The following is a 14,796-nucleotide window of genomic DNA, read 5'->3' on the forward strand; positions in this document are numbered from 1 at the left end:
ATATGGAAGTATTTATGACCTAAGAAAATACTGAGGAAACGTTTGGAATTCATGCCAGTAGATATGCAAAGCTACATTTACAGGAATAAGTTTTGATATCATGGTACTCTTTTATCACTTTCTTGGTTCCTATAGATATCTTGTTAATCTAAACAGTTTTAAAGGAAACGGTATTTTGGAGAACAAATTGGAACACTGCAATTATTTTTTAAAAAAAACAATATGTATTCACACTTTATACATAACTGATACATTTAGTATACTGACTATGGCATATATTTGATCAAAAAAAATTCACAGGCCTCTAGTTTTTCAATATAACCAGTTCCATCCTTGTCATTTTTTAATGAAGGTAATATGGACACTAGACTTCTCATGTGCATATAATAAAGAGTAACAATGATATAACACAGAAAATAGAATCCATTAAATAAAGGCTAAAATCGTATCTTGAGACCTGCTCCTCAGAGATTTTCATATATAAAAGCACTGTCTCTTAGCAAGGGTTGAGTTAGAGTTCCTTTGAAAGCTTTTGAAAATAGGGTGAGTTCATGTTACATCTACAATTGTAATAGCTACACAACTTCTCTTGTCTTGGACAATTTATTGCATTCACTTCAGGAAGGAATGGTAAGAGATACAGAGATGATTCTGCAGACTCTGTCCTATTCAGTTTGGTAGCTAGTGGAAGACTGTCCTCTCTACCAACACAAGTCTCTGATGAACGGGATCTATTAAGAAGAAGTGCGTTGGTTTACACTGCAGATTGAATGGAGCATTAAGTGACTGCGTTAGTATGACTGCAGTGGGGGTAATGGTCGCCTTCAGTGGGTATATAATGTTGCAATAATACTTTCACATAGGTGCAACAATTGTTCAAGTGTCCTTAATTTGTCTCTATCCAGCATATCTCCATTAAATTTCCCCACCTTCCTTCAGTCTACAATCTTATTTTCTTCCTTTTTAGCAGGTGTAAACAGATGAGAAAAAACACGTACTCTCAAATTGTCACTTATGTATCATGAAGGTGGAGGTCTACTGCAAATAACTTGAAAACTGCTTCTAGGAGGCGTTTAGCTATACCGCCCACCGAGACAGGTCAGACGCGCTTAATTTGATCACCCCCACCCCCTCAGGCCTGGGCTGTAATTTTCCAAACAGCCATCTCTCATTTGCAAATAAAAGTTAAAATCAATCCAGAGATACAGAATGCTAACTTCTTGTTAGTCAAATTTACAGGGTTTTTCTTTGTAGACCTGCCAGATTGTGACCGATCAAAAGAGGAGAGAGAGAGAGAATATGAATATCACTTGCTTCCTTGCTTCCTAAGCAGGGATTTGCCTGCGATGCGCGGCGAGAGGACTGCGGCGGCTGATTTACACAGTTGGAGCGGAGGAGGGGCCGGGGGTGCTGGGGGGACAAGCTGGCGGAGGCTCCGGTGATGGGCTGATCTGGGGGCTCCCGAGCGCCGCTCCCTCCATGAGCGATTTGGGGGCGGCTGATGGATTTGCATTCGGGTTCCAGCCTGGCGTTCGGTATATTGTCTCCTAACACCCGACCTGGCGCTCCCAGTTTGGGTGCAGACGTTGGTAAGTAACGTGTAATCCGATTTTAGTTATTTCCTAGGCCATTAAAGTGGCACTTTTAAAGCAGGTCAGTCTTAAATGAGGCTGCCGCCGAGAGCGTCTCCTTGGCCTGAAGCATTCCGCGGTCCCCTTCCCCGCCCCCCACCCTCTCCTGCTCCAGAAGTGAGGACGCTTGAATGGTGAGCTGTCAGGGGGCTCACTTTCTGCCAACCGGATCGCTTCACCTTGGTGTTTTACCCGAGATCCCCCAAATTCAAGTCGAATTTGGAGTGTACAGCCATACTGTTGTATTTGTATCCCGTCTCTCTTTTTCTCTCCTCCTCCCCCCGCCCCCACCTTCGCTGTCTGGCCAATGCTGGGATCTGGGATCTGGACACCCCCTTCCAGCCTGCTTCCCACTCCACCCCACCTCTTCTTCTCTCATCTACACAGCACCCACCCCCACTTCCACCTACCCAAAGGGTCAAGAGCAAAGACACCGGGAGAAGGCAAGGTCTAATCCCAGCTCCCTTTAGGGAAGGAGGCCTCGGGAAGGGATTGCGCTTTGAGTGACAACCTTTCAGGAAGCTAGAGAGAAAAACCCGGAGACCGAGCCAGGGTTCTCGGGGACCGTGGAGCTCACAGCTGAATCGAGATCACCGAGATCTGAAATCAAAGAGCTCAGTCCTGGGACACTCACGCTGCCTGCCTGCCATCGAGGGTATATAGAGCTGTGGTCCTGAGTGTCTGTCACCGGCATTGCCGCGCTAGGTGTGCGCCCGGCTCTCCCATTGGTATGCAGCGACCATTTCCCTGCGAGTCTCAAAGGTGGAAACACTTGAAAGGATTACAAGCGTGATTTGGTGGCCTTTCTGAAAGTTGGCGGCCTGGGGAGGAGAAACTGCAGGCTACGGCATGATGGATATAATTCTGCCTCCCAGAGAGTTTGCACCTCTCGCTGGGAAGCCTCTTGGAGTAAACCTCGGAGATCGAGAGCGCTCTGCACTGATAGGTACTCGCCGCCATCCTTTCCTACTTTGCCTAATTGAAACCAGTGTTTTCGCGTGTAAGGATGTTCTTTGTAGAGCATATAGTTTGGCCGCGGTGGCTTCTGTACGCTCACAGGTGCTAGAGGGTTATATCTTTGAACCGGATCATTTAGCTGTAAGGACGATGATAGAGTGGTACTGGAGACTAAAATATCCTCGGACCCCTTTTCTTGGGGGTGTAAATCGTAAGTAACTCCAACAAATAGGCCAGGTGGCAGAGCGAAGGGCCCCTCCCCCAGCGGATCGCTCGTGTTGTAAAGGATAGAAGGAAAATGGCTTGAGCTTTTTAATCATTTTCCATTTCTAAACAGACCCATTGTGCGTTTCGCCTGGCGACAGATTAGAAAAGGACCTCTGGAAGGATCAGGGCTTTTCAGAAAATGAATGATGCAGCATTTTAATTATTTGTTCTAGGGAAGATCATTTTGCTTCCATATTGGAATATTTAATCTTAGATATGGAGAGATTAGTGGGCTCGGAGATCCAGCAAAGGGGAGGGGGAGGTGGGAGGGGGCACTGTGGGGAGAAAGGGCTTCTTGTCCTCCCTGTGGACAAACAAATGATGCTGGGCGCTCGCAGCAGGAAGCGGTCGAAATCCGGACTCCAGGGCCCTTCATCTCCTAACTTTTGGAGCTCTTCCTATCGCTTAGATACCCTGCATCGAGAAAAAGGGAAGGAAAATGGTGAAATGCCCTTTAGGACATGTCCCAGATCAAGAACTTGGAGCGGGATGTGGGGGTGGGGGTGGGGGGTGGTGGTGGTGGTTGTAGTTCAAGACAGAACAGAGAATGATTGCAGAGAGGGCCATTTACTGTCACTGGAGCGCAGGGAAGCCTCCCGGTTACCCATCGATTCCATCGCATCTTGGGTTCCGATAAGATTCCTGAAATAGTCACCATCTCTGCACGTTGGGTACAGAAGGTGGTGTTGGGGGCTGGGGCGGGAGGCAGCTGGTGAAAGACACGGGATTGCTCTGTTCTGAGCTCAGCTTCTTGGCTGAGACCGATAGATAGGGTGGGTCTGGAATGTTAAGGTTGGGGAACGTTAAGAGAATCCTGCCCTCCTGCTTACTTAGTCTCTGACAGCCACTGTGGAGTGTCGGACACAGGTGCGGTCACTTCTAATGCAAAATATGCAAATATCCTATGACTGATTTTTAAGTAACTTTTTTTTTTCTGTTAGATTATTTATATATATTTAGAATGGTAATGACATATACATTTGGTCTCGTGAAAAAGTGCTTTAAGAAAAACTCACCTCTACGGGCTAGCTAACTTTGAGCCCTTGGACAAGTCCAGTTCTTTAGCCACCACAAAGCCTTTCCCTTCCCCGTGAGATGATGACAGGATTCATGTGTGTTGTGGGGGCGAGGGCGACATCCCCGAGGCACAGTTGTCGCTAACTAGACTCCTTTGCTGCACACTTGCCTCTCTCCAGTTTCCCTACTAAGGTGCATTTTCGTCCCAGCAGGTAGGGCTGTAAAACCATCAGATGAGGCTTTAAAAACTCTTCTTAGAGAATCCTTGTGAGCTCTGATCTGGTGGCTCCTCTTCACTGAAATGTCTTCCCTCAATCAACCCCACCCTCAGGACTCTCTACCATCCTCTTCCCGAAAATACCACGGAGAAATATGAGCGGGTTGGGGGGGAGGGGCGGGGCAAAGAAATGAAAGGAAAAAAAAGAAAAGAATCTAAACCCTGAAATGCTGCCCCCTATCCCCGCGAGGTCTTTCCTGGTGGAAGAAGTGAAATGTGTCATTGTTACCCAAGTGGTCTGCGTATCCTTCCAGAGCACTGGCTTGTCTCTGGTTTTTAGAAGGTGGAAGCAGCCAGAGCTGTTGAATCCAGGGGAAATCGAAGGCTCCAAACTGCTGCACAACAAAAGGATTCCTGGTGCAAAGAAATCGAAGCAAAATGCAGGAGAAACTCGGTCCAAGTCGCTCAGGCTGCCTGAGCTCTTACTCAGGACACCCAAGCAGAATCAGCTATATTCAGCTCTTCTGCTTTGGAGACCTGAATTTCCCTTTATCCCCGTCTTTGAGAGTAAGTGTGGGCTGTGAAAACGATAATTCTAAAGAACAGTCTTACTTTTCAAACTGTCTACACTAGAGAGCGGAGATTTGGAAACTAGAGGAGCAAACTAGTCAGGCAATGGTTTCCTTCAGAGTTAAATTAAGAAATCAAAAAAAAAAAAAAAAAAAAAAAAAAAGCCAACTACCCCTTCCCCCGTCCCGACCAAAGGAATGTTTCCCTTTGGTTGATCTCGTCTTCCTTTTTAAAAAAATTTTGACAGTTTGTCATCTTGACCCCTCCACTTCTTTTCTCTCCCCTTAAACACACACACACTCACACCCACACAACTGTATAGTCACGGCTTCCTAGTGCTCGCGCCCGACCCCATGGTAAGCGCGTTCCCCTTCTCGGGGCTCATTTTCGTGACGTGGAAAGCCGGATCCAGGGTTACAGCACATATTAAAAAAAAAAAAAAAAAAAAAAAAAAGCCAGCGCAAGAGAAGTCCGCGATTCTGCACTGTGATTGAGCCTGCCCTCCTCCCTGCCTTCCTCCCGCCCTTCCTCCAAGTGCCCAATGATGTGCTGCCGGTACCCAGGGAGAGCCGCTACGGCGGCGGCAGCGGCGGCGGCGGCGGCAGCGAAGCTGGAAGCCTGCAGCAGCCCCTTCTCTCTCCTCTATTGAGTGTGCCAAGCGGCAGTTCTGCATTCTAAAGAAACCCATTGAAAGGCCCCTTGCATTCCCAGCACGTCTCAAGCTTGCTTTTATTTTTTTTTTTCTGTGGTCTCTTCCCCAACCCCCCACTATCCCCCTTTGCTTCAGCTTCAGCAAAAGGAAGGAAGGGGGAGGGAAAGAAAGAATCCTTAAACTCAAGCTTCTTCTTCTTTTTTTTTTTTTCCTTCCCCCCTCCCCCGATGATCAATGCTTAAAAAAATAAAAATCCTGCAAAATAGGTAAGTCAAAGCCATATGGAGATTTTCTTTTCTAAATATCAGGGACCTCAAAAACAAGGAAAAACATAGAAAAAAAAAAAAAAGAATGGTGAAAAAGAAAGAACTTAAGTAGGTTTTAATATTTTAAAAGGGGTACAAGGAAGACTTATACTGCAGTGTAGCCTCATCTGCCTTCTTTTTTCATTTAATTGTTTCCAAAAATTGAGTACTGCATGCCTGAGGCAAATTTCTCTTTGCTTTCTTAAGGGTTCTCCTCTCCGTACAGTTGTGTACATCATATGCAAGCTGAATGTGGAGATTTATTCTTTTCACTCTCCCTATAAGTTATATCATTGTGTTTTAAGTTAGGTTGACAAAATATTTCCTTAATGGATGCATCTGTGTGGAAAGAAAAGACATACTAAAAACTCCGGTTTATTTTTATTGATCAAAAACAATTCAATTTTGATTGATATTTCAGTGACTTAGAAGGGCAATCTAATATAACTGCATTATTATTATTTATTTATATATGCATTTTCATATATGGATATTAGGCTCCAAGAGAGCCATGGAGGAAAGCTCCAAATTATTAGATTAGTGCACTGTATTTGTTCCATCTCATTGGAAAAGAGCAATATCTTTCTGAAATGTATTTCATGTGATCATTTATCAGGAGGTAAGAATCCAGGTTTCCACTATTTCTTGCCTTTACCCAAACCTCCTCTACAAACCACCTGCCATTCCATCTTTTTGCAGGATTCCTCAGTTGATCATGAAGGAACAGATATACATTCCAAACTAAGCTCTGCAAGTGTTTTAATACAGACACTCCTAGGCTCAGCACCCTTTAGCTGTCACTATCTTTAGCTCTGACAACTGCATGGGCTTGTTCTTTAGAAAGGCTAATCACGCCTAAAGGATTTAAACAGACAAATGATACACATATGTAGAAATCATTTAATTAAAGGAGATGTTAATAATCTGTGCTTGGGCAAAAGGGGTTGGAGTACAGTGAGTTACTGGGCATGCACTAAAATTAAGCATATTGTGCTCATTTCTTAAGAGAAATCTTGGGTTTTCCTGAGATACCAATCATCTTACACAGCTTAACATCTGATGTTGGTCCAAGGGCTCATAATCTATCATACTCTTTAATCTAATAACTTTGGGGCATGCCATATCTTTTTATGAACAGAAACCCATAGTTTAAAGAACATTTTCTTCTATCAGAGTTTCAGTCAGATCCATAATAGGCACCTCTGATAACAATGTGAGTTTTAACAGGCAAACAAGTGTAATAGCCAAATAATTGCCATTATTACTGAATCTGCCTATCCCTAAGAGGAATCACTGTATGCCAGTTTCCTTGCTTGCTACAAGAGACAACAAAGGATGCTTTTGATTTAATGATACGCCCTTCACCAGGTATGGCTTGATTCAGGAAAATGTCATCACATGGCACAATACTTCAGTCTCCTAATTTTAAGATATAGGACATATTAAGCATGTTGATAGGTCATTTTGAGTGTCAATTCAACAATTACTTAAGTTTTTATATCACTCTTAAAAAGGTCCACATATAGGAGTCAATTAGAGTAGTGTATATGATGAAAAGCTAAAAATCTGCATCTTTATTTCTGTTGCAGTTTTGTAATCAACCGCGAATGATGAAACCTTCTATAGCTGAGATGCTTCACAGAGGGAGGATGTTGTGGATAATTCTTCTAAGCACAATTGCTTTAGGATGGACTACCCCGATTCCCCTGATAGAGGACTCAGAGGAAATAGATGAGCCCTGTTTTGATCCATGCTACTGTGAAGTTAAAGAAAGCCTCTTTCATATACATTGTGACAGCAAAGGATTTACAAATATTAGTCAGATTACTGAGTTCTGGTCAAGACCTTTTAAACTGTATCTGCAGAGAAATTCAATGAGGAAATTGTACACCAACAGTTTTCTTCATTTGAATAATGCTGTGTCCATTAACCTTGGGAACAATGCATTGCAGGACATTCAAACAGGAGCTTTCAACGGTCTTAAGATTTTAAAGAGACTGTATCTTCACGAGAACAAGCTAGACGTCTTCAGAAATGACACCTTCCTTGGCTTGGAAAGTCTGGAATATCTTCAGGCAGACTACAATGTAATTAAACGTATTGAGAGTGGGGCATTTCGGAATCTAAGTAAATTGAGAGTTCTGATTTTAAATGATAATCTCATTCCCATGCTTCCAACAAATTTATTTAAGGCTGTCTCCTTAACCCACTTGGACCTGCGTGGAAACAGGTTAAAAGTTCTTTTTTACCGAGGAATGCTAGACCACATTGGCAGAAGCCTGATGGAGCTCCAGCTGGAAGAAAATCCCTGGAACTGTACATGTGAAATCGTGCAACTGAAGAGTTGGCTGGAACGCATTCCTTACACTGCCCTGGTGGGAGATATCACCTGTGAGACTCCTTTCCATTTTCATGGAAAGGACCTGCGAGAAATCAGGAAAACAGAACTCTGTCCCTTGTTGTCTGACTCTGAGGTGGAGGCTAGTTTGGGGATTCCCCACTTGTCATCAAACAAGGAGAATGCATGGCCAACTAAGCCTTCCTCAATGCTGTCCTCTGTCCATTTTACTGCTTCTTCTGTTGAATACAAGTCCTCAAATAAACAGCCCAAACCCACCAAACAGCCTCGAACACCAAGGCCACCGTCCACATCTCAAGCTTTATACCCTGGTCCAAACCAACCTCCCATTGCTCCTTATCAGACCAGACCACCCATTCCCATTATATGCCCTACTGGGTGTACCTGTAATTTGCATATCAATGACCTTGGTTTGACTGTCAACTGCAAAGAGCGAGGATTTAATAACATTTCTGAACTTCTTCCAAGGCCTCTGAATGCCAAGAAATTGTACCTGAGTAGCAATCTGATTCAGAAAATATACCGTTCTGATTTTTGGAATTTCTCTTCCTTGGATCTCTTACATCTGGGGAACAATCGTATTTCTTATGTCCAGGATGGGGCCTTCATCAACCTGCCTAACCTAAAGAGCCTCTTTCTCAATGGCAACGATATCGAGAAGCTGACTCCAGGCATGTTTCGAGGCCTACAGAGTTTGCACTACTTGTACTTTGAGTTCAACGTCATCCGGGAAATCCAGCCTGCAGCCTTCAGCCTCATGCCCAACTTGAAGCTGCTATTCCTCAACAATAACTTGCTGAGGACCCTGCCAACAGATGCCTTTGCAGGCACATCCCTGGCTCGGCTCAACTTGAGAAAGAACTACTTCCTCTATCTTCCTGTGGCTGGTGTCCTAGAACACTTGAATGCCATTGTCCAGATAGACCTCAACGAGAATCCTTGGGACTGTACCTGTGACCTGGTTCCCTTCAAACAGTGGATTGAAACCATCAGCTCAGTCAGTGTGGTGGGTGATGTCCTATGCAGGAGCCCTGAGAACCTCACCCACCGTGACGTGCGCACTATTGAACTGGAAGTTCTCTGCCCAGAGATGCTACACATCGCACCAGCTGGAGCATCCCCAGCTCAGCCTGGAGATGCTCACCTTGCTGGGGGGCCGACGAGTGCATCACCTTATGAGTTCTCTCCCCCTGGGGGCCCTGTGCCACTTTCTGTGTTGATTCTCAGCCTGCTGGTTCTGTTTTTTTCAGCAGTCTTTGTTGCTGCAGGCCTCTTTGCCTATGTCCTCCGACGGCGCCGGAAGAAGCTGCCCTTTAGAAGCAAGAGGCAGGAAGGCGTGGACCTCACTGGCATCCAGATGCAATGCCATCGACTTTTTGAGGATGGTGGAGGTGGTGGAGGTGGAAATGGAGGTGGGGGCCGACCAACTATTTCCTCCCCAGAGAAGGCCCCTCCTGTGGGTCATGTATACGAGTACATTCCTCATCCCGTTACTCAGATGTGCAACAACCCCATCTACAAGCCTCGTGAGGAGGAGGAGGTGGTTGTTTCATCAGGGCCAGAGGCAGGGGGTGCAGAACGTGGGGCTCCTGTGACACAACCTCCAGGAATGGGGGAGGTTCTCCTAGGAAGTGAGCAGTTTGCTGAGACACCCAAGGAGAACCACAGCAACTACCGGACCTTGCTAGAAAAAGAAAAGGAGTGGGCGCTGGCAGTGTCCAGCTCCCAGCTCAATACCATAGTGACCATGAATCATCATCACCCTCACCCTCACCACTCAGCAGTTGGTGGGGTTTCCGGGGTAGTTGCGGGAACTGGGGGAGACTTGGTTGGGTTCCGCCACCACGAGAAGAATGGCGGGGTGGTGCTCTTTCCTCCGGGGGGAGGTTGTGGTGGCAGCAGTATGCTACTAGACCGAGAAAGGCCACAACCAGCCCCCTGTACGGTGGGGTTTGTGGACTGTCTCTACGGCACAGTGCCCAAATTAAAGGAACTGCATGTCCATCCTCCTGGCATGCAATACCCAGACTTACAGCAGGACGCCAGGCTCAAAGAAACCCTTCTCTTCTCGGCTGGAAAGGGCTTCACAGACCACCAAACCCAAAAAAGTGATTACCTCGAGTTAAGGGCCAAACTTCAAACCAAGCCGGATTACCTCGAAGTCCTGGAGAAGACAACATATAGGTTCTAACAGAAAAAGAAAAATACATTAGTGCTTTTTTTCAAAAGAAAAGAAAAATAAAAGAAATATATCCCTTGCTCCCTTTACACTTGTCCCAATAACTCCATCCTCACAAACTTCCCTGCCCTGAAAAGAACGGAAAACGCATGATAACTAGAAAATACAGATGTATGCTCTCCCCACTCAGATGTGATTTGGAGGAAGGGCCATACACAGATCATTAATCAATGAAGTGCCTTCGCAGACTTTTGCCAGCAAATGTTATCATTATTTTTTTATACTGAAACTTGAGACTTTGACTGTGCCATGTATAAGGTATATTGGGGATCATTGTATTGATCCTAATTAAGTAAAATTCAATGTGTCTTTTTATTTTCAGTAACTTTTTTTTTTTTTTTTTAGTTGTAGTTTTGTTTTGACAAGGAGGGGGGAAAACAGATTGCCATTTGTGGTTTTCGTTCCTCTTCCCATCATGGCACAGATTCTGTACATGTATTAACAATGCAGTTTGCTGCATGCCTGGAAACTGCAAGACGGGGAGGGAGGGGGCGGGCTTTGCTGGAATGTTCTCACCCACTCGTTTTTTCTGTCACACACATACCCACATGCACATCACAAATCCCTGCACATAGTTAGGTCCCTAAACCTGCAGTTCCTTCCTTCTGGTGTAGGTACACACACACACACACACACACACACACACACACACACACACCCCCCTCATCCATTCAACCCAATCTAATTAGTTCGGGTTTGATCCATTCCTATCCTCTCCATAGCTTCACCTTCCTTTCTCCTCTAGTGTACAGCTCAAAACATCTTTCCTACCACCCTGGAAAAGTCATCTTCTAGGCTGGAGCCTACTGAAGTGGAGGCCTGGTGGTTTAACAGCTGGAGGCACTCACCTAGGGATGAGCACCTTCTTTGTGACACTTCAGCCTGATGCCAAGATTTTTTGGAGAACATCTGCACTTTCTTATATATATATAATATATAAAAAAACATAAAAAAGCAACTGGGTATATATCACTAACAGCTTTGTAGGAAGCACTTTTAATGTTTTCTCTCTCACACACAAAGATTCAAAAGAAATGTGCATATATTTATTCTGTAATTTCAGTGATTATAAATTGTAAAGGTAATGTTTAATCATTGTATAGTGATTATGCGTCTGGTATAGCTTTCCTAATAAAAAGTTTTTGAAAAACATAATACATTATATATAGAGGATACAAAGCTTGAACTCTAAACTCCAGCTATGCCATGCCTTTTGTGCTCCCATTTTTTTAAATCTTTCTTTTACTTCTTACACAGAAAGCTAGTTTATTAACAAGTTTGATGCACTGTGATGTTAATAAATCTTGTAACTCACGACACCCATTCCACACACTAGGATAAAAATGGGACATAAAAAAATGTGATTTATCAATATATAGTTCACTTCTTTCTCTTGAATTATGAGTTTCAAACTTAGTACTCCAATGATGTATCATTTTTCCTAGGCAGGATGCAGTTGGGAGAAACTGTAAATATATTGCTAAGAAGTACAGGATTAATTAGGAGACACTGATCAAGAATCCATGAATCGTATGATAGTTAAAGGCTTAAAGGAATGCTATAGTTTTTCAAAAATATACACTAAAATTACTTACACACACACACCAACCAATCAAAGTATAAGGCCTGGGAGCCAATTTGACCGTCAGCATTCTGTTATTTCTGAAAGCTGTCATTGTTATATTTTAGCTCTTGCTTTTACCAACCACTTACTGCAACCAACCCTAAACATGCTTGAACTAAGACAGGATGCTGAATGAGTTTATCTTTCTGTATGACACCAAAATGATGTTGCAAAATTAATCTGACAATAATTTGAGTTATTATCCATTTACATGTGAGCGAAACCAAAGAAAATCGTATTTTTAAGGTGCCAGTATCTTGTTTGTGAAGGAAACTGAACTAATACAAAGAAACCAGAGCCTTGAGACAGGCATTTATCTCATCAGGCCAGTAGAGGACAGCAGAGCTCCAGAGATTCATAGACCCTGTAGCTGCAGAGCTGTGCAGTGAGGCCAGCGTTCTCTGCTTGTTTCCTCCAGTTGCCCTTAGTAGAAATTATCATTATGCTTTGAATGTAATTCACTGCAGGCCCTGATGCCTTACATCACATTTTTTTTCCATAAAAAAGAAGACTAGTAGCTTCTAAAGCTCCTTAACTGATACAAAACTAAGGCACGGTACTTAAAAAAGCCCCATGAATGTCTAGAATAACATATTTGTATTTCTTGATTAATTATATATGAGTAATAACATAGATATGCATAAAATAAAAAACACAAGTATATCGATGTAAAACGCAACTTTTCAGGACTACCTTGTATTTGGTACCTTATATCTAAAACTTTCCTCCTCCATTATTTGAAGTATATTTTGGAATTAGTTCAGATGAAGAAAAGCCCATGGGCATAATTCACTATTTCTCTATATACAATATTGAAATACAGCTCTTTTGCAAGAGGATCAGATCCAGTATTACATAGCTGTCGTTCTTTCTTTCTTCTTTTCTTTTCACTTTCCCAGAAGTTACCTTTTTCAAAGTTATCTCACCTTCCTTGCTCTTTCTAATCATCTCTTCATCCTTTACCTGACGATTTTATTTTTTAAGGCACAGAAAGTTAGTATTAACCTTTAAGTGGCTTACTATCAGATTTATGAAGTCCCTTTAGACTAGGTATTTATCATGTTTCTATTCCTGCTAATCAAATGTTTTGATGATTAGCAGAAAGCATGTGCATAATAAAACTCAAAGTGCAAAGCAAGATACTTCTAACATTATTATCATTTCCTTAACAACTATGCATACAATCATAACATGACATATTATACAAATCAGACTATAGTACAATCCCTAGTAAAACCAGATCTTTCAACATTTGAAAAGTGTCCATAAACCATATCAAATTATAACTTGATAATTGTAATGTTTATATTTTATTCATTAAATACAGAAAGTAAGACTGTCTCTTCTTATATAGGTATGAATTTTATCCTTGAATTAGGAATAAATTTATTTAATGAAAATAAATTTATATGAGAATGAAATTTTGTATCTAAAGAGATAATATTTTGCTTCCATGGAGTTTTCTATGCCCTGGGCAAGGCCACTTATTTTAGCTGTGCATTAAAAATAGTTAAGTTAGCTTCAATTTATGATACCAGATACGTTTTCTTCAAGTACCATGGGCATTAACATAGGTCCTATGATTAAGATTTGTTCTATGTTTTTGCTGCAGTAAAATGATAATTTTTTTAAAAGATAGACTATTAATTCACTTCATAGTGATGGTCAGTTAGACTGAAGCAGTCCCAGATCTGACTAATATCTTCTTATATTCTTTGCTGTTTTAGTACAAATTAGAATAACAATACTTGACAATAATAACATGTATTGTTTTATCCCTTTAACTATGAGATGGTGAGTAGAAAATACTCGAAAGTGAAATGTTAGTTTGACTCACTGCTAGTTTTAACACATTATTTTTCTATACAGTATTATTATGTGACTACTTTTAGGTTTTAATTTAAAAAGTATTATTTCATCTAATTGCAAAATACTAAAAAATATAAGGATAATGAGCACCATATTTTAAATAAAAGTTTAGAAAGAGAGATCACAAGGAAAAAGCTTACTGAACTTGAAAAGTTTTTTTTTTCCCCCCCTCATCTAGGAATCCTAGTTTTAAATTCTTGCTATCTACAAAGAATACTTGTGTTTAGAATTATGAAACTTGATAATGCAATCACAGAACATAACTTTGACTACTGTAACACATTATTTTGATCCATTTAGTATAAATTCATTGCTCACACAGTCCTAACCTTTTGCAATTATGTTGTCTAAGCCAATAAATGTTGTATTTTTTTGTAAAATGGCTATGACAAAGGAATCGTTAACACGATGCTCCACAAAACGTAAGACATATGACTGTAATGAGTTAAGATAATATGAGAGGAAATGACTAAAAGAAGACTTCATCTTAAGTGACTTGTGCAAGTTGAATTTGAGCTTAGACATTTTTTTTTTTTCTTTTTTTCCTTTTTGCCGCACCATGTGGCATGTGGAACTTCCCTGACCAGGGATGGAACCTGTACCCCCTGCAGTCTTAACCACTAGATCTCCAGGGAAGTTTGAGCTTAGGCATTTCTAACATATTTAGCTCAAAATTCTCAACTGTGAAAATTCAGGTAAACAGAACATAAATAACTATCACGAATTTTATTATATAAGTATTCTGCTTAACAAATATACTATATGCCTTTTTAAATAGGAGCAATAACACATGTTTAATTGGGCAGTCGTGTGTGTGTATATAAATATAGTACTATTATATATGTATATACATTGTATATACATGTATAGAGTTTATATATGCTGGATTATACATACATGTAAATTATGGATCTTTTTCTTTCATGTATAATAATTTCAGTTTTATGCATTTATTTTCCTTGCTTCTGTTTAGCTACCATCCAAGTAAAGCTGGATGAAATTATGAGTCTTCACTCTGGGAATATTCACATGTAAAAAGTAACTCTGTAATTAGTATCTTTGAATTTAAAAGTCTTTTATCTTCCAATT

The 14,796-nt window shown here is 41.7% G+C and overlaps 1 protein-coding gene across 2 annotated transcripts; it reads left to right on the forward strand.

Moving 5' to 3' along the window:
* Positions 1-1,729: 1,729 nt before the first annotated feature.
* SLITRK3 (SLIT and NTRK like family member 3) lies at positions 1,730-10,341 on the forward strand. Of its 2 annotated transcripts, none has more exons than XM_055570338.1 (2): positions 1,730-1,765; positions 7,206-10,341. In XM_055570338.1, exons 1-2 carry the CDS (start codon positions 1,763-1,765, stop codon positions 10,164-10,166), a joined length of 2,964 nt encoding a protein of 987 aa, XP_055426313.1. In that variant the 5' UTR covers positions 1,730-1,762; the 3' UTR covers positions 10,167-10,341. The 2 variants fall into 2 exon arrangements, with proteins under 2 accessions (XP_055426313.1, XP_055426314.1); XM_055570339.1 differs by lacking the exon at positions 1,730-1,765 and adding an exon at positions 2,502-2,577.
* Positions 10,342-14,796: the final 4,455 nt, after the last annotated feature.

The sequence above is a fragment of the Bubalus kerabau genome, chromosome 2, assembly GCF_029407905.1.
Source record: "Bubalus kerabau isolate K-KA32 ecotype Philippines breed swamp buffalo chromosome 2, PCC_UOA_SB_1v2, whole genome shotgun sequence".
NCBI lineage: Eukaryota > Metazoa > Chordata > Mammalia > Artiodactyla > Bovidae > Bubalus > Bubalus kerabau.